The sequence below is a fragment of the Oncorhynchus tshawytscha genome, linkage group LG15, assembly GCF_018296145.1.
Source record: "Oncorhynchus tshawytscha isolate Ot180627B linkage group LG15, Otsh_v2.0, whole genome shotgun sequence".
Taxonomy (NCBI): Eukaryota; Metazoa; Chordata; class Actinopteri; order Salmoniformes; family Salmonidae; genus Oncorhynchus; species Oncorhynchus tshawytscha.
In genome coordinates this window covers 11,614,656-11,634,860 of record NC_056443.1, presented here as the reverse complement: position 1 = coordinate 11,634,860, position 20,205 = coordinate 11,614,656, and the positions used below count along the sequence as shown (strand labels likewise).

Here is a 20,205-nt window from a genome sequence, read left to right as displayed (position 1 = left end):
TACTGATTTATGTGAAAAATCATTCAAACTTCAAAGAGAAGTTAATCATTTATGTAACGCTCCCTGTTGTTAGTGTTTTTTAGTTCAGTGTGTTATGAATGACAATGTTATGCTTTCTGAGAGAGAATTGTTGCCAGTGTTCTGGTCGAACAAGGAGAAAGAAGATAATGGAAAAAAACAAGGATTTCATCGTAGTTCCTCCTCAATAAATGTATACACTGTTGTGCCTATGTAACCAGCGACCCATGATGACCCCACATATGTTGGGTCATGGGTCACATGCAATAGGTAGGCACACAGGTGACCATGCAGGAAGTGGGAATTCACAGGTATATAGAGAGCATACTGTATAGTTCTTACCAAGGTTTATACCTTGGATCTATGATATGCCTTTATGGAATTCTTGCAATGCTTTTATCTTCGCTGCAAACAAATGAGAAAACAGACCCAACCAAAGATCTACGTTTAGAAAGCAGGTTGATATGCATGCGTTTATGAACATTTGCAAATCCACCTGTGCTATCAGGAATTTACTACAAAAGTAAGGGCACCTGTCAAGGAGATTGGTTCATGGACATCGGATAGAATTGTTTTCCTGCAACAAATTAAAAACGGCCGCGAACTGAATATCTAACGAAGAACAGGAGGAAGGAAAACAAATCTCCCGCTCCAAAGCTTTCTCTGTTTTGAAACCGTGTCATGTTCCCTAATGTGATACTGTATTATACTGCCACCAATTGGTGGCATTATGGCAACACACATCTCCACGTTGAAAGATATACCAGTTCATGTTATTTTTGACAGATGACATTTATTTCCACACTGCATATGAAATTAGAATCACTAAAAAGTCGGACTTTGCGCACAATATGTCCAGGACGAAGAAAAACGGATTCGTATTTACATAAAGATGTGGTCATAAAACCTATGTCATCCCAATCTAGGGATCCTGGGCTAGTCCACACAGATTAGGTTGTGATACTGTACTACTCTATCTACAGTATACGATTGACAGGCACTGATAATAACACACACCTCTATGTTTTGTTCCATTCTGTTCAGCCCATTCCTGAATCAAGATTGAGGGAATGGAATACGTGGGCACAGGAAAGCTCACTCAGAAATGTTTTATTCCTAAGTAATACTGCACTGTTGGAGCTAGAAACACAAGCATTTCGCTGCGCCTGCGATAACATCTGCAAATCTGTGCACGCGACCAATAAACTTTTGAGTTGATTTAAGATGGGGCATACGCCTGTGCACAGGTAACCTCACTTTACCTGGGCTCTGAAATGATTGACGCAAGCCATTGGATACAAACATGAAATGGAAGCTCAGAACTTTGGAGGTTTCAAAGTCACCATGACAACACACGTAAATACAAACACTTTGACAGAAAATGACAGATCAAACCACTTTTTGTAGTTTGAGGTTTGAATGTACTTGCACGATACAAAGAGAGTAAGACCACTATAGAGGTACTGTACACAGGCAAGTACAACGTTGGCTAAAGATACTCTCATCACAGCCCGTTGACTAACACAGAGAAGGTTTGTACTTTGGTCACACACAATCTGCAGGTAACGACATTAAAAGCAACACTTGAATTTGGTTGAGATGAAAATCCACAAGCACATTTTGTAGTATGATGACGACACACCCTCATTGAGCTTTGTTTCTGTGGCAGAGATCAGCTACACCGTCCCACACCACTAGTTCACTGTGCTATTCCTACTGAGATATCCCTATTCCCCACTAAGGCTATATGTGTGTCCCATAGGGTTTGGCAGTAACAGCTGAAGTAAGACCAACCTCCATAGGGCCTTTATTTAGAAGACATCCCCCCCGCCTAACACAGAGAGATGATTCCACGCACTGTAGTGGATGATTCCTCTACGATATGTATAGAGAGGACACAGCATGAGACAGAACCATGGGCATTACACTGGAGTTTCACTGTCCTTCAGGTGAATAACATGACTGTTGTGTTACTCTCCTTCAACCTCGTCGGGTGAACGTCTTGTGTTGGTGAACTCAAGGGGTCATATGTGTGTCAGGGCTGGTCATCTACCCTGCGACCATCTTCGGAGGTCCTTCATCCACGGATCATTGTGCAGAGCAGCAAGCAAATAGATCGAGTAGTAGATCCAGCAGGCAGCAATAGATCCATAGGCTGTAGTAGATCCAGAGTAATCTAGTAGGTCCCCAGAGTTGTGTCCGGTCACAGTCCAGAGGTCTCCTTCTCAGTGTCAATGGATGCCTTCCTCCAAAGAACCCTTTGCTTGCCAAATCTTCACTGTCCGGTCACTGTCACACAAGAAAGAACATGGCATCGCTGGATCAACATGTGTATCAGAGGTTTGATTATCTCTCTTTTAGGTTAAACTATGACTTTGTTATTATAGTAACAGTGGGTTGATTTACTCAGAGGGTTAGGTTCATGGTATGAGCGGGATCATGGTCAAAGTTAGGAGATATATTCTCTGAAGGTAGGGGTTATGGTCAGACTCCTATGGCATTCGAGGGTCATGTTAGGGTTAGGCGAAAAACTCACTCTGAGGCAGTGAATAGTTGGCTGCTGTTGGTAGCCAATCCGTTAACAGGGCTGTCATGTCCCCTCAGGTCTCCTAGCGGTGCCAGGGTATCAGCGTGCCACAGCTTCAGCAGACCTCCCCTGTCTGCACTCAGCATTACCGGGCACCCTGGCACAACACCCAGCGCACTTACCCAGTCAGAGTGGGCGCTCGCCGCCTGCTGTGGAGGAAGCAAGTACGCACTAGGTCAAAACAGGGCTACAAACTGTTGAAAAATAACTCCTTGGGACAATACATTTGGTTTACTACCACTACTGGTCTTACAATGATGATAATGTTGCAGCTAGCAAAAACAATTCAACAGAACAAGATTTGATGCTTACAAAGCAACATGCAATGTGAAAATCACAGCTTTCAGCTCATTGTATGTTTTTGAGAGCCTCGTCTCTCTTTCAGGTACTAGCAGTACTGTATATGCAGCTAGTGTCCAGTATGTCTCACCTGTACTAGTCGTTTCCGGGACAGGTCCCACTTCTTGATGCAGTAGTCTCTGGAGCTGCTGTAGAGGCTGTTCCCCTGAACAGCCAGAGAGACGATACACTCCTGGTGTGGTGGCTCAAAGTTGTGACAGGACACAATGCTGCCCTGGACACCCTCCGTCACCTCAAACATCTTCAGGGTGTGGTCCTTGGACCCCGTTAGGACCACGTCTTGACCGTTGCCCATCTGGTCAACGGTCAGACACAAGACCGGACCCAGGTGACCCGTCAGCTTCCCAGTAGACACAAACCTAGAGCATAAGGTCAGGGTTCAAGGAGAGTTCAGGGAGAGTTCCGATCTAGGATTCTTTGGTACAACTAAAGATCATACTTGGAAGTAATGACAAGCATTCACTAGCTATCTTTCCTACACTCTTACATTCAGCACCTGTGCCTGTTCTGGCGTATGCAATTCCTCTCCTTTTATCTTCATTTTGTGCCACCTCCAGTCCTTCCTTAAACTAAACAAGATATTCAACTACTCTTGGTGGGATAAAAAACAGGATTTTTTTTGGCCTTCATTCTTACTTCCTGAGGTCCCACATGCGGACTAAGTTGCCGGAGGCGGAGTAGAGGTAGGATCCCGTAGGGTTCAGAGAAATCTGGTTGATCTGGTTCTCTCCTGGAGGGATGGATAGGGACCTGAGAGACACACAGCTGTCCCCTGAACTCACCTGGCCCGACGACCTGCGACACACACACACACACACACACATATAATACCATGTCAATGGGAATGACATTGTGTAAAATTACTTTTTTCATGTAGCCAATAAGAATCTGAAGTTCCCTGAGCTGTGTTGGAATGTGTTAGAATCTCCTAGAATGTGTTGAAAAGGGAACTTGGCATGCTCAACTCCAACTGTTGACATAACAAAGGTCTTCGGTTTATTACTAGAGGTGTATATAAATACTCCTGGTGTTTGTGTATATTTATATATATATACTCACGTGAGTGTGCGTATGCACTTGGCGGAGTCTCGGATGTCCCAGACCTTGATGTAAGCGGTGGAGACAGTGAAGACCAGGCTGGAACAGTATCTAACAGACACCACACTGCTGGGATGATCTCCCAGAGACATGATCTCTTGACCAGTCACCAGGTTCCACACCTTACACGTACGATCTGACAACACACGCATACAAACACACGCAGACGCAGGGGTTAGAGGTCGATGGTTAGGGGTTCCGATGAGTGTTCAATACGACAGACACGCCATCAACCATACCAGAAAGCTAGATGACGCTAATACCAAATAATACGACTTACACTTATCTGAGCCTTTTAGGTGTAAGAAGTCTCTAGGGGTCATGGTTTAGAGGTCAAGGGTTGATTTAGTTTCCGAACATTATAGAACTAGAGAGCTGTACCTTTAGAGCCAGTGAAGAGCAGGTCATCAGTGCAGTCGACACACATGACAGGTTTGGTGTGTCCCTCAGCCACATAGACACACTTTAGTCTGGCAGCATGGCTGCTCTTAGGGGATGACACAGGGTTGATCACCCCTCTGTAACAGGGACAAAAGACAATGTATTAAGTCCTAACAGACTCAAACTGTGGGGGGCAGGGGGGGCACGGGCTAGAGGGATGTTCCTTAATGCTGGAACGGCGGCCCAGAGTGAAAAGTTTGGGAACCCCTGTGTTAGGAAATGAGATATATGCAGTAGTATAGTATATAGATAGACATACATACCTTTGTCCTTGATATGCCGGGTGTCCTTTGGGGTCCATAGGTGTGTGTTCCTTGACGTCTAAGGGAGGTTGTCCTCCCTTCTCTAGCATCCTCCTGGGTGTTCGAGGTGAGCGTTCCAGTGATCTACTCTCAGCTCCCATCGAAGACCAGACTCCAGAACTACACAACACAGAGACAGACAGTTCAATTGATACCCACTGGATGATCAGCTGAAGTCATATACAGTCTTGGCCAAAGGTTTTGAGAATGACACAAATATTAATTTCCACAAAGTGTGCTGCTTCAGTGTCTTTAGATATTTTTGTCAGATGTTACTATGGAATACTGAAGTATAATTACAAGCATTTCATAAGTGGCAAAGGCTTTTTTTGACAATTACATGAAGTTAATGCAAAGAGTCAATATTTGCAGTGTTGACCCTTCTTTTTCAAGACCTCTGCAATCCTCCCTGGCATGCTGTCAATTAACTTCTGGGCCACATCAAATAAAATTGTATTTGTCACATACACATGGTTAGCAGATGTTAATGCGAGTGTAGCGAAATGCTTGTGCTTCTAGTTCCGACCATGCAGTAATATCTAACAAGTAATCTAACAATTTCACAACAACTACCTTATACACACAAGTGTAAAGGAATGAATAAGAATATGTACATAAAAATATATGAATGAGCGATGGCTGAACAGCATAGGCAAGATGCAGTAGATGGTATAGAGTACAGTATATACATATGAGATGAGTAATGTAGGTTATGTAAACATTATATAAAGTGGGATTGTTTAAAGTGGCTAGTGATGCATTTATAACATCAATTTTTTCATTATTAAAGTGGATAGAGATGAGTCAGTATGTTGGCAGCAGCCACTCAATGTTAGTAATGGCTGTTTAACAGTCTGACGGCCTTGAGATAGAAGCTGTTTTTCAGTCTCTCGGTCCCAGCTTTGATGCACCTGTACTGACCTCGCCTTCTGGATGATAGCGGGGTGAACAGGCATTGGCTCAGGTGGTTGTTGTCCTTGATGATATTTTTGGCATTCCTGTGAGATCGGGTGGTGTAGGTGTCCTGGAGGGCAGGTAGTTTGCCCCCGGTGATGCGTTGTGCAGACCTCACTACCCTTTGGAGAAACTTACAGTTGTGGGGGGAGCAGTTGCCGTACCAGGCGGTGATACAGCCGGACAGGATGCTCTCTATTGTGCATCTGTAAAGATTTGTGAGTGTTTTCGGTGATAAGCCGAATTTCTTCAGCCACCTGAGGTTGAAGAGGCACTGCTGCGCCTTCTTCACGATGCTGTCTGTGTGGGTGGACCATTTCAGTTTGTCCGTAATGTGTATGCCGGGGAACTTAAAACTTTCCACCTTCTCCACTACTGTCCCACCGATGTGGATATGGGGCTGCTCCCTCTGCTAATTAAGTGTGAGGTTACTTTCCTGACACCACACTCCGAGGGCCCTCACCTCCTCCCTGTAGGCCATCTCGTCGTTGTTGGTAATCAATCGTACCACTGTAGTGTCGTCTGCAAACTTGATGATTGAGTTGGAGGCGGGCATGGCCACGCAGTCATGGGTGAACAGGGAGTACAGGAGAGGGCTGAGAATGCACCCTTGTGGGGCCCCAGTGTTTTTTAATGTAATTTTTTAAATTTATTTCACCTTTATTTAACCAGGTAGGCTAGTTGAGAACAAGTTCTCATTTGCAACTGCGACCTGGCCAAGATAAAGCATAGCAGTGTGAGCAGAGAACACAGAGTTACACATGGAATAAACAATTAACAAGTCAATAACACAGTAGAAAACAAAGGGGGGAGTCTATATACAATGTGTGCAAAAGGCATGAGGAGGTAGGCGAATAATTACAATTTTGCAGATTAACACTGGAGTGATAAATGATCAGATGGTCATGTACAGGTAGAGATATTGGTGTGCAAAAGAGCAGAAAAGTAAATAAATAAAAACAGTATGGGGATGAGGTAGGTGAAAATGGGTGGGCTATTTACCAATAGACTATATAGACTATATAGACTATATACTATATAGACTATATACTATAGCTGCAGCGATCGGTTAGCTGCTCAGATAGCTGATGTTTGAAGTTGGTGAGGGAGATAAAAGTCTCCAACTTCAGCGATTTTTGCAATTCGTTCCAGTCACAGGCAGCAGAGTACTGGAACGAAAGGCGGCCAAATGAGGTGTTGGCTTTAGGGATGATCAGTGATATACACCTGCTGGAGCGCGTGCTACGGATGGGTGTTGCCATCGTGACCAGTGAACTGAGATAAGGCGGAGCTTTACCTAGCATGGACTTGTAGATGACCTGGAGCCAGTGTGTCTGGCGACGAATATGTAACGAGGGCCAGCCGACTAGAGCATACAAGTCGCAGTGGTGGGTGGTATAAGGTGCTTTAGTGACAAAACGGATGGCACTGTGATAGACTGCATCCAGTTTGCTGAGTAGAGTGTTGGAAGCCATTTTGTAGATGACATCGCTGAAGTCGAGGATCGGTAGGATAGTCAGTTTTACTAGGGTAAGCTTGGCGGCGTGAGTGAAGGAGGCTTTGTTGCGGAATAGAAAGCCGACTCTTGATTTGATTTTCGATTGGAGATGTTTGATATGAGTCTGGAAGGAGAGTTTGCAGTCTAGCCAGACACCTAGGTACTTATAGATGTCCACATATTCAAGGTCGGAACCATCCAGGGTGGTGATGCTAGTCGGGCATGCGGGTGCAGGCAGCGATCGGTTGAAAAGCATGCATTTGGTTTTACTAGCGTTTAAGAGCAGTTGGAGGCCACGGAAGGAGTGTTGTATGGCATTGAAGCTTGTTTGGAGGTTAGATAGCACAGTGTCCAATGACGGGCCGAAAGTATATAGAATGGTGTCGTCTGCGTAGAGGTCTGCGTAGAGGTCAAGTTAAACGTTCTATCCTTCTTGTGCTGATGCACTTGTTTTTTCAACAATAACACTGCTAAAATCTGAAGCCTGACCCATCAAATGCACATACAGTAGGTAAGGATTTACTCCGCAAGTATCTCACTGTATTTCCTGTACTATAGTTCTAAAAACGAAACACAAAGACATTTGACCAAAATAAGGACTTACAGTGAGTTACAGTGAGTTCCCTGTTCCCTGTCCCCGAGATATCCTGCTACTGGCCCCATGTCCCCTGTCCCTTCCTGGGCCTCTGCCATAGGTAGCAGGGAGGCAGAAAAGTCCCCCGTAGGGGAGTCAAATTCACCACTACCAGCATACAGCAGCTCCATCTGGGTGGTTGTCCTTCTGCGTGCCTGTGGTAGAGGGATCGATCCAATCAATCAATCACTCAATAACATATTCATTCATAAAGAGTGTTTTACAAATAGCATTTATCTCAAAGTGCTTATCAGTAACTTCTTTACTTTAGACTTTATGAAAATGGCATTCAAATGGCATTTAGAAAATGGCTATGCGTGTGAAGTACTGTAGATGACTGTACCTTCCTAGGTTTGGCCTCTCCACACAGTTTCAGGAGGTCAGAGGCCAATAAACTGAAGCAAACATAGAGGGGCAATTTACAAGTTACACATAGTCTATTGATAGTTTGTTGATGGACTACCCAAAGAAAGTATCATCAGAAATTAAAGATGGATTCCGCAGTAGGAGAAACAGCACTACTGAATAACCCACGGCCATTTTTATTGTTTTTGTTTAGTGACAAACTACAGGTGAGAAGGGAGGCCCAACGTGATAAAAAAAATTGCATACATATTCTGCTGTTCTATCTCACGCACAATGATGTTCAAGGGGGGAAAAAAAACAGTGTTCATTTGCAGTAACTTCTTTGTTTTTGTAATATTGCAAACGGATGTGGCAGTCTCACCAATAAGGATTCCTGCTTTTAGTGACGAAAATAAATATTCAATATCCTCATTGTCTTGTCTGAGTCAAATGGTGTTTACCTTCCCTCTGTGGCTGGGCTGGTGGTAGAGGACTCATCACTACTGCTGTCATCTCCATTCTCTCCTTGAGGACAGAACCATACAGTACACCTTGTTACACTGGGCCCTCAAATACACAACATGCCTCAGTTACTGCATGTTCTGACATGGGGTAGTTATGGCTTCACAGCATGTTTTCAAATATCCCATTTACAAGCACTAAACTTGTGTTACTTTACTAGTTAAACTGTTAGAGGTAAACCATTTTTAAAGTCAATTTACAGGATATCACAAAGAAAGCAAATGCATAAAGTGTTTTCAAACTAATGCTGCACCAGCAGCAAAACAATAGTTTGAATTCAAAAGAGCTCTAAGGTACAGGGCTCAAATTTCAGAGGTCAGTTTAAATACATCAGGGGTCAGACAATATCTAAATGATAGTATAGTATTCTATATATTAGTATGATGCATCTGACGTTTCCATTTTAAGGAGGGTAACTTAGTAAAGGTTGGAGTTGGAGTAGTACTCTACTTAAGGCCTGAACTTCAGGTTAAGCGTGGGGGTCAGGGTTTAAGCTAGTGCTGATTCTTAATATTCAGGTCATCCTGAATGAGTCTGCTGAACAGAAGAAAACTATACATCCACAAAGAGGACAGGGGAGGGTCAGACAGGGAAGTGGGGGTCAGACGACAGGGGGCAACATACCACCTCATGGCAAAGTTACGTTCTCAGGTTAGTCTTAAAGGGGAGTTTTAGAGGGAGGAGGGGCTTTAATAAGGGAGACCCATGCTCTCTGGGACCAGTCAGTCTGGTGTCTGTTACTTACCCACCAGTAGGTAACCTATCTCTGTTTGAATTCAGGGTGAACAAACAGGAAAACAGAACAAAGAAATCAAAGGAAACAAAAGTTAAAATAATGGAGACATTTTATTTTACAGTCCTGTTTCAGTGGGTATTTTCCTGGTAGGCTATTTACTAAGAGAATATGTAATGGTACATGTTTTACTGAATCCGAAAGAAAAACAATATGGGAAATACGTTTCTATAATTTGTTATTGTTAGGTCAATCATTACCATTGTGAATGTCAGATAAAATAGTGGACTATAAAATAAAGTGTAACCAAAAGATGAAGAACTGAAAAGCAGCGTGTTTATACCACTGAGCCATCTATACCTTGCATTGCGTTGCCCAGCAGAGCGTCCAGCTCAGGGTTGAGTTCAGCTTTCTCCTTCAGCATGTGGAACAGTAGCTGGTTCTGAGTGGCGCTGTTGATCTCTGTCTGCTTCAGCCTGCCCTCCATCATCTTCACCTGGGAATCCTTCTGGGCCGCCTGCAGACCCTGGGAGATGCACGTACCAGTAAAAATCACACATTACATACATGACAAACACACACATAAATCCCACACTGACATCAACAGAGTGGTGTGACATTTAGCCCATTGAACAGCAGATACGCATGTTCAACTCTAAAATAAGTATAAAGCTGGTAGATTTGCAATACCCTGAATGCCGCTTAATCGAAAGGTAGAGAGAACTCAGTATGGGGCAGGTGTACTGTGGTTACCTTGTTGATGGCCATGTGCAGGAAGTGATCAAGCAGGAAGCGGGCTTCTGATAGGTTACAGGAGCTGATCACCGCGGTAATGTCCACTGTGTCTCCCTCCTCCTGCATCCCAAAAACATCACACAGTCAGTCATAATAACAACTCGGAAGAAAATGTGTGTGCTGGTGTCAGCTGTACTAATAACTAGAAAGGGTCAACTTCCTGAAGAAAATGTGTGTGTTTGCGTCAGCTAACCTTCGCTTCCTCCATCTGCACGATGTTAGCCTGACAGTCAGCGATGCTGTCGTTGATGTAGTCGATGTTGGCCGCCAGGGCATCCATTTCTTCGTTCAAAGACTGGATGCTTCGGTCCGTGTCGGTCCCCTCTGTGGCGATCTTCTCCCTCTTACGAGACACCTTCTCCCTTCGCTTGGTCAGATCCTCACGTTGCTGTAAGAGGCAGGAGGAATGGAGAGAGAGGAGGAAAGAAAGAGTTATAATAAAAGTGTTTCCGAATTGCTTTCCTTTCTAGCTATTGCTTTACGATCTTAGAGTAAAGGAGCCTGGAGGAACCTTTTGGGGTTCTAAAAATTGCCACACAAGGGGAACCTATCCAGGTCACAAAGGTTCCTCGAGGAACAGCCCCTGAAAAGGTCATTTGATGAACCCCTGTGACACGAACAATATGTTTTTCACATAAGTGCCACAGGATAGGGTTAAAACTTTAGGCATTCATTCTGACTGGACTTGCTGGAGATGGTGGAGAAGTCTAAGCCTCTGGCTCCGTAGACCATGTGTTCAATCCCAGTGTTTATCCCCCCCCTTTTTTCTTTTAGTGGCTAGTTTTGAAACCGTCTCCTGACGTCCCGTTGAATTTCGCCTTGGATCTCGTGCGATCCCTCTGATTATAATATTAACTTTGCTGATTACATATACATACCAAATTCACATAGAAATGTTAGTTCTAGATCTGTCACTCTCACTGTATTCCCACGCAATGACTTTATTCTCATTTTGTTATGTTACAAAGTGGGATTTAAATGGATTTAATTGTCTTTTTTTTGGTCAGCAATCTAGACAAAAACCAAAATGTTTTTAATTGATGGAAAATAAAACTAACTAATACTGTATATCTTGATTAGATAAGTATTCAACCCCTAAATCAATACATGTTAGAATCACTTTTGGCAGCGATTACAGCTGTGAGTCTTTCTGAGTATGTCTCTAAGAGCTTTGCACACCTGGGTTGTACAATATTTGCCTATTATTTTTAAAAATGATTCAAGCTCTATCAACTTGGTTGTTGATCATTGCTACAGTAGTCAGCCATTTTCAAGTCTAGCCATAGACTATCAAGCCGATTTAAGTCAAAACTGTAACTAGGCCACTCAGGAACATTCAATGTCGTCTTGGTAAGCAACTCCTGTGTATATTTGGCCTTGAGTTTTAGGCAATTGTCCTGCAGAAAGGTGAATTTGTCTCCCAGTGTCTGTTGGAAAGCAGACTGAACCAAGTTTTCCACTAGGATTTTGCCTGAGCTTAGCTCTTTTCCATTTCTTTTATCCCAAAAAAAACTCCCTAGTCCTAGCCAATGACAAGCATACCCATAAAATGATTCAGCCACCACCATGCTTGAAAATATGAAAAGTAGTACTCTGTAATGTACTGCGTTGGATTTGCCCCAAACATAACGCTTTGTATTCAGGACAAAAAGGTAATTACTTTGCCACATTTTTTCAGTATTACTTTAGTGCCTTGTTGCAAACAGGATGCATGTTTTGGAATACTTTTATTCGGTACAGGCTTCCTTCTTTCACTCTGTAATTTATGTTAGTATTGTGGAGTAACTACGATGTTGTTGATCCATCCTCAGTTACAGTATTTCCTCTCACAGCCATTAAACTCTGTAACTGTTTTAAAATATCTATTGGCCCCATGGTGAAATCTCTGAGAAGTTTCCCTCCTCTCCGGCAACTGAGTTAGGAAGGGCGCCTGTATCTTTGTAGTGACTGGGTGTATTGATACACCATCCAAAGTGTAATTAATAACTGCACCATGCTCAAAGGGATGTTCGATGTCTTCTTTTTTTTTACCCATCTACCAATAGGTGCCCTTCTTTGCGAACTATTGGAAACCCCTCCCAGGTCTTTGTGGTTGAATCTGTGGTTGAAATTCACTGCTCGACTGAGGGACCTTGTATGTGTGGGATACAGAGATGGGGTAGTCATGTTAAACACTATTACTGCACACAGAGTGAGTCCATGCAACTTATTATGTGACTAGCTAAGCACATTTGAATACTTATTGACTCAAGACATTTAAACTTTTCATTTTTAATGAATTTGCAAACATTTCTAAAAACGTAATTCCACTTTGACATTTTGGGGTATTGTGTATAGATTAGAGGTACAAAATCTCAATTGAATCAATTTTGACAAGAAGCTGCCATATGGGAAATCGTAGTTGGCTCGTTTCAGCTAGTTGTATCTTGTTCTTGATACCATGTCTTGTTTTGAAGTGTTTTGACTCATGTCACATCTATGCTAATATGAAAATAATTCGCTAGCTAACCAACAACTGTAACTATGTATTTATTGTGCAAATGTATTTGTTTTCAATAAACATTGGATACTAAATATAGTTTGTCTACAAATCTAAGCCAACCCTGTCTTTTTTTGCCACATTAGTTGCATACGCGTTGGTTGTGTTGCTAAACAACCAACCAGTCTAAAGGCTCTTGAGGAATTCATACAAGTCTCTAAGCCTCATTAAAGTTACAAATCTATCAGTGTTCAACCATAACATGTGATGACAATACAACACAACAGAAAATATGAATGGGAATTACGTTTCTGCCCACGGGTGGCAAAATAGAACTATCTGAAAGCAACACCCTTACTAAACTAAGCCACACTCCACAGTCTTCTCATCTGACCCGCCGGGTCATATCTTAATAACCCAGCATCAACATCCCAACCTGGCCCTTTTTAAAGAAAACGACCCAACTTAGTGACCCAATTCCTGCAACCCAGCAGTTGGGTCATCCAAACAACCAAGTATTTTTAAGAGTGTTGGCTAGGTTGAAGATACTATAGCTAGCTAGCAACCTAAGCCAAAACCTAATAATTATCATCATCAACAAATGTCATTACCATTACAGTAAACTTTTCGGGAATTAAAACAGGAGCTACAGACATAATATAATTGGCTTGACAGCCAATGATGTATTATTCAACATTGGTATTAAAATAATACCCGTATGGGAATGGGTAATTGTTTACAAGTTGCTAGCTATCTCATAAAGCCATCGGTGAAAACAACATTTTTATCTTCTTCTGAATCTGGCAGCACAACAAATCCAATGGCAAAATAAATTCAAAGTGCTCTGCATGTCCCGACAAAAAGGTTCTCCCAGTAACCTAAATTTAAACTTTAAAGGTTCCTTCAAGAACCTCTCAACTAACCAATGGTACAAATATGAACCCATTGACTGCATGGTTCATGGAGTCACCCTTAATTCTAGAGTGTAGCCAAAACGGCAAAAATGATAGGTCTCTTTATACTCCCCTGTCGGTTTTTGCCTTTTTTCCACTGACAGAAAACCATGTTGGCATCAGTCTGATAGGAATACAGTAGACCTGGTAGTTATACAGTAGCAATACAGTAAAACTACAGTGGATCTATTTTACCTTGAGGAAGCGGTTCATATCAGCCTCCATGTTTGAGATGGTCAGCCTCTGCATGATGATATCAGTGATGCGTCTCTCCAGAGACTGCCATTTCGCCCGGGCTGTCCTGGTGGTGTAGACACTCCCCGTCCTCAACGGGTACTTCCTGATAAGTGGAATTCAACAGAGGTAAGTTGTTGACTTGTTTGTTGTCCTGTTTCAGCTAGAGTAGGAGTCCTTTCATGTACATAAATCAAATCAAGTAAAAAGTATAATAAAATGTTATTTGCCACATGCTTTGTAAACAACAGGTGTAGACAAACAGTGAAATGTATACGTACTTACGGTCCCTTCTCAACAATGCAGAGAAAATATCGAAAAAATGATAACACAAGGAATACATACACAATATGAGTAACGATAACTTGGCAAAATACACATGCAGAGATGGGCAGTATTTATGTTACATAGAATTGAAATACATTGGTTTAATTACTTCTGAGTATTTTGACATTTGAATAACACTGGGCTGAACTACACTCCAATGTATTTTGTATTTTCAAAATACTAAATACTTTCCTAAATGTTTTATAGTGGTACACATTTTGTGTCCCCCCTTTCAACCCGCATTGGTATCAGTCTGATAGCACTATGGTGTGATAAAATCACCTGCTAAATGAATGGCAGGTAGCCAAGCAGTTAGGAGTGTTGGACCAGTAAACAACAAGGTCGCTGGTTTGAATCCCTGAGCTGACATGCTTATCCAGAATGACTTTCTCAATTACGATATATAAAACAACAATATATCACAGTCATAGCAAGCAAAACGTTTTTGCAACCGTCACTGAGAATGTTGTTACTGTTCGGGCCGGCTACTTGTATTTTAAAATACATGTATTTGCATGAAATACATTACAAATATGTATGTTGTAGTTTATTTTGACACATTGATCTTTTATGGTATTTTGTATCTGTATTTTGTAATTGTATTTTGTGATTTTAGCCCACAACTGTACATGGGGTACCAGTACATAGTCAACGTGCAGGGGCATGAGGTAATTGAGGTAGATATGTACTGTAAATATAAGTAGGGGTGAAGTGACTAGGCAACAGGATAGATAATAAACAATAGGAGCAGCGTATTTGAGTCAAAAGAGTTAGTGCAAAGAGGATCATCGCAGATCGTCTGGGTAGCTATTTGGTTAACAAACACATCATGCCTATGCACATGGCAAACACACATGCACACACACACTCTCACCCACACCATCAGTACCTTGGGGTTCCATTGGGGGCTACTGCCCCAGCAGAGTGAGGTCTGCCTGGGATGCCACGGTGTGAAGGGTCCTGGAGGGGCTCCGGTAGGCTCACCTTTCTGTTCACCTTCCCTGAAGTGGGCCTCACCTGTCTCCTCAGAGCTGTCACCTAGCGAAGGGGGAAGGCAGGGCCACGTTCCGTATGGATAATTGCAACGAGTCCAAAAAGGACAAAGATGTTTTGTTTTCCATTGCAAAACGTTTTGCTACAGTTTGCCATACTGAACATGACCATGTTTATCTTACCTCCTCATTTTTCCTGCGTAGTACCAGGTCCTGCTGCCTCTTCTGAGCCTCCAGCTGTCTCAGTTGGTGCTGTAAGTGACAGGCACATAATATCAATACCATTTAATTGAATTGAACTTTGTCACAGACAAACACACAACTTCGCAACACACATTATTTCCTGTCTGTAACGTTACCTCATGTTTGCGCTGGTCCTTCTTCAGAGTAGCGATCTCTCGGTTGCGTCGGCACTCTGACACTCTGTTTTTCTCCTGCACCTCCTTCATCTGGCGCATCAGGCCCACCTAGCAAAACACCCACCATTTACATGTCACTCAATCAATCAGTCAATATATCCATACATCCATCCCCCCAACCAACCACCAATCGACCCACCCACTCACTCACCCACTTTACCATCACCCCACCCACCCTTCCATCCACACTTTTTTCTGTACCTTTGTTTTCTTCATCTCAGCCACATCCTGGTTGAGTTTCTTGAGCTGCTTCTCGTACTGTGATTGGTTCTTGAGGAGGCGTGCGTGTTCCTTCTGGGCTGACTGCAGCTTCTGCATCTCCTTGTTCATAGAGCTCAGCTTCTTCTCATATTCTAACTTGATCTTCTTAGCCTTCTCCTCCGTGCACGTCTCCACTGAGCCTGCAGACACAACTAACTCAGCTAAGCACGGGCACGGTGGAAACAACACAACACAGTTCGGTTCAACCGACACAGCTCAGCACAGCCACAATGGAATATCAATCAAATCAGTCATTCAAATGTTAGCCTTTTTAAAGCAACCGTTATCACAGTCACAAAGTGATTTACAGAATATGACAGCCCTCTAGAAATAAGGTTGTTTAAACACAAGCGCATGTACTTTATGGTGTCTAAAATAACAAATTTACACAAAAATACATGAAATTGTTATGTACAGGTATGGTGTCATTGGTGGTGGAAAGGATTAGTTAGATAGAGTTAGTTATATAACTCCATAATATACTCACTCTGAGATCTAGCGACATAAGCACCTAAACAAATAAATGCAACCCTTCATTAATCTGTCACCATATTCCTGTGCGCCTCTGCTGTACCGATGTTGTGACCATGAAACATGACATCATATCCGGTGCACGTCTCTTTCTCTCCTATACGTACCCATGTTGTGCAGCACCTTGTCCCTCTCCAGCTGTGTGTCTCTGATCTTGCTCTGCAGCATCATGAGTTTCTGTTCGTACTGCTGTTTGAGCGTGTGCAGACGGCGCTGGCTGTTCTCCAGCTCGTCTATCAGCTTCTGCTTGATGGCGATCTCACACGTGATGTTGGCCAGATCCGCCTGGAAGTCCTCTGTTCAGAGTACACACACAGCGCTAGCTATACGAGACGGGCTTCATTGACATATTCACTATTCTTCACTACTTTTATTAAAATAACAGAATAATCTAATCATGGTGAATGAATAAGGAGTGCTAGACCTGGGTTTGAAAACTCTTCACACACTCACCACAGCCTTCCAGGACCAAAGTTGCGAAGGCATTCTGTATGACAGTGTAAAAGCACCTTTGGATGTGTGTGTGTAGGTGTGTGTGTGTGAGAGAGATTTACCTTTCTCATCCAGTTCTTCAGAGTCGGACTCGTCCGAGCTCTCCTCTCCCTCCATCTCATACTCCTCCTCTTCTCCCTCCAGCTCCTCTCCTTCCTCATGGTCACTGACGTGGTCCTCCTTGTCCACACACATTTACACGATGTGAGTACAAAGAACACACACACGGCACACACACACATACACACTGACATAAATATGCCAATTAAGGACATTCTTAGACGTACCCCCTCAGCCTCGTCGTTGCCTCGTTCCTGTTCGTTGTCTGGTACCCCCTCCTTGACCACACTATGAGAACAGAACCAGAGGTTTAGGTAGCCATTGACCGCAAACGCAAGACATCAGGTCACTAGACTATCAGGGAGCACTACCATACCATATAGCACTACTATACAGCACATGAACACACTATCTTGATTTTTCTGCATAATGTAAAAATGCATTTAAGGTTAGAATCACAATTCAATCAGAACCCAAATAATTTGTTTGTTAGAATCATCCTTGAAGTAGACGTTAGTGAATAATTGATTGACATTATGTGGCTGCATCATAGCAAAAAGAGCTGAATCTTTTAGTTCATTTAAGGGTCTCAACAATGCAGAAAGAGGGAGAGGGGTAAGGAGAAGGGTGAGAGGTTACAAGTGTGCTTTCCTCCAGGTGTGGCAACTACCTGCAGGTGTAAAAGATGTGTTAGAGAGGTGGGAAGAGGGGAGTTAGAAAAATGGGGGAGAGTGGGAGGAGAGGGGGTTAGAGAGATGGGGGAGAGGGGTATAGCAAACCTGGGAAGCTTAACCTCATGGTGACTCTCCTCGAGCCGCTGCAGTCTTCAGAGTGGGGGAGGAGAACAGGGGAGACAGTTGGAGAGAGTGAGGTTGGCAGGGGAAGGGAGTGAACCAGAGAGCAGAAAAGAGTGTAGCAAGGAAGAACAGGTTAACCTTCGAGGATTTGGCGCCGGTTGTCTTCTTTTGGCTTGTTGGTGTGTGCCAAGTCGTTTATGTGTTATGTTGTTTATCAAACGTTTATCAAATGTGTATTAAACCACAGAGAAAGAGGGAGACCAGTTGTACAGTACAGGTACATCTGAACATGACTGTGCTTGTTATATAAACCCATCATCATGTATGGGGTATTACAGTAGATAGACATTAGAGAGGGAATAGGTATCTGTTGAAGAACTAATTACCCAAAACACCCTGGGACAACAACGGAAACCAATTCCCCTCGCCTCTGTAATCCCCCCACACCCTTCTACCACCTCTCCCCCTCACCCAGCCAATCTCTAACCACCTCCGAGCATATCACTGTCAGACTCAAGGCCTACCATCAAAGTCTACCCATTGCTTAGTTTTATTTGTGTTGTTTCATCCACACGTTTGGACATATACACTTAGTTACAAATTGTAACAAACCTAATGCAATCGGTTTCATGGCATGTACTGTATGTGAAATGTACATCAAAACAGCAACGTGGAGTGAGTGCAATATCAAAGAGTGCAATATCAAAGGTATATGAAGGGGACAAAAACAACTCCTACCTCTTCTTTTTCTTCCTCTCTTTCTTCTTGAGTTTCTCCAGATCTTTCTTGGCCATCTCGATGATGTCGGAAGCCACTATCTCGGGGGCGAAGTGGGCTGGGGAGAAGGAGCCCCCACCAGCGTACAGGGAGGAACGTGTGTTGGCACGGGACAGGGTTTTACGGAGGTTCTCATTCACTGACTCACTCTCCAGGAGCTTGGCTCTGCAGACACAAAACCAACAGTCAGAATAGTGTTGTGGGCCTCCCAACTCCAAAACCAAAGGTCACAATACTCCTGTCTTCCTTTCAACAGACACATCATACTGTACATGTAAGAGACATGTCATGCATCATACCTGAGCTCCTCGATTTCTTTGATATAGTTCTGGATCATATTTCCAATTTCCTCAGTCCCCTCACCTGGAAGATAATCGAACATGAGGGCATTTTCAGCACTTTTTCCATTAACTTTAATGGAGCACTTCCTCTCCCACTAGCCTGGATTTTGAATCATCACGGCGCAGTGTGAATAAGGTCCATTATTCCTGTCCCAGTACGTACCCACTTTGGCCAGAACCTGGTTGGCCTGGTCACTGAGGTACTGTGTGAGTCTGGCCCTCTGGGCGTCAATGGTCTCCTGCATGGCCTTGACCCTGATCCTCAGGTTACTGTTCTCTGTCTGTAGCATGCTGTTCTCATGGACCATGTCGTTGATGCTCTCCATGCCGTCTTCCCCCACCATACGCTTGCCCTGAGACCAGAGAGAGACCAGAGGACTATGGTTATTATAGTAGATCATTATAGTAGATCAGTCAGGCCAATACAACTATACATTGTTATACCTCCCCTACCAGATGCTTGCCCTGCTCAGACCAGAGGGAACCAGAGAGATGAGTGCAGGTCATAGAGAAATATAGACTAAAATCCACACTGAATATCCCTCCGTTTCACTATTGTTTAGTTGGATTCCAGGCTACCAGAAATACAACCTCAATGGACACATGTAAAGCCGTTAGTACGTCTTAAAAGTTATATGGATCCATATTATGGTACAGTTAACCATGTGACTTGACCTGGAAAACAGTGCCTTTATAATGATATCTAAAAATAGCAACAACAAAAAAAATCTAATCTTCCTCTCTCTCTCTTGCACCCTCCATCTTCTCTTTCCTTGTCTTACCGTCTTGTACTCCATCAGTTCCATCTGTAGCCTGGCAATATCAGTCCTGAGAGCTGATATCTGCTGGGAGGCTTTGTCCTGGTTCACCATCACCTTGTTCTTAATGTTCCTGGCTCGGTTAGCGTAGTTCAGACAGCTCAGTGTCTCCATGAAGTCCCGGTCAGATGGGCTGATACAGGCTATCATCACCGTTTGACTGGGGATAGAGAGAGAGAAGATGGACGGAATACAGACACGGGCCGTAGACAGACACACACAAAAATCATTAGAAACGGAATAACCACATAGGCAACGTCAATGTAAATCACTTTGTAAACTACTTGGAAAATAAATCAAATAAATTATTTGAATTTATTTAAAAAATAGATAAATGTTCAAATATATGGTAATTAATTCACCCACTAGCGTATAAAGAAAATCCGGTTTTAATAGATTACTTTTAAAACATTGACATTTTAGTCAGCAGACCTTCA

General features: G+C 43.1%; 1 protein-coding gene across 4 annotated transcripts in view; it reads right to left on the bottom strand.

Moving 5' to 3' along the window:
* Positions 1–791: 791 nt before the first annotated feature.
* LOC112214417 (kinesin-like protein KIF21A) overlaps positions 792–20,205 on the bottom strand; it is a 40,083-nt gene continuing 20,669 nt past the window's right edge. The window contains exons 8-34 of one of the 4 annotated variants that reach the window (XM_042298158.1): positions 19,733–19,928; positions 19,114–19,303; positions 18,909–18,972; positions 18,571–18,774; positions 17,815–17,859; positions 17,263–17,323; positions 17,038–17,155; positions 16,591–16,779; positions 15,893–16,113; positions 15,632–15,739; positions 15,456–15,524; positions 15,170–15,318; positions 13,915–14,059; positions 10,481–10,675; positions 10,246–10,347; positions 9,853–10,018; positions 9,505–9,525; positions 8,699–8,762; positions 8,236–8,287; positions 7,863–8,047; positions 4,768–4,926; positions 4,445–4,581; positions 4,025–4,199; positions 3,602–3,760; positions 3,036–3,324; positions 2,555–2,754; positions 792–2,307 (exon numbers count right to left, since the gene is read on the bottom strand). In XM_042298158.1, coding sequence (XP_042154092.1) covers positions 2,250–2,307; positions 2,555–2,754; positions 3,036–3,324; positions 3,602–3,760; positions 4,025–4,199; positions 4,445–4,581; positions 4,768–4,926; positions 7,863–8,047; positions 8,236–8,287; positions 8,699–8,762; positions 9,505–9,525; positions 9,853–10,018; positions 10,246–10,347; positions 10,481–10,675; positions 13,915–14,059; positions 15,170–15,318; positions 15,456–15,524; positions 15,632–15,739; positions 15,893–16,113; positions 16,591–16,779; positions 17,038–17,155; positions 17,263–17,323; positions 17,815–17,859; positions 18,571–18,774; positions 18,909–18,972; positions 19,114–19,303; positions 19,733–19,928 — 3,721 coding nt within the window. In that variant the 3' untranslated portion in view covers positions 792–2,249. The remainder of the gene's footprint in view (positions 2,308–2,554; positions 2,755–3,035; positions 3,325–3,601; positions 3,761–4,024; positions 4,200–4,444; positions 4,582–4,767; positions 4,927–7,862; positions 8,048–8,235; positions 8,288–8,698; positions 8,763–9,504; positions 9,526–9,852; positions 10,019–10,245; positions 10,348–10,480; positions 10,676–13,914; positions 14,060–15,169; positions 15,319–15,455; positions 15,525–15,631; positions 15,740–15,892; positions 16,114–16,590; positions 16,780–17,037; positions 17,156–17,262; positions 17,324–17,814; positions 17,860–18,570; positions 18,775–18,908; positions 18,973–19,113; positions 19,304–19,732; positions 19,929–20,205) is intronic. The other 3 variants (XM_042298159.1, XM_042298160.1, XM_042298161.1) reach the window with 3 other exon arrangements.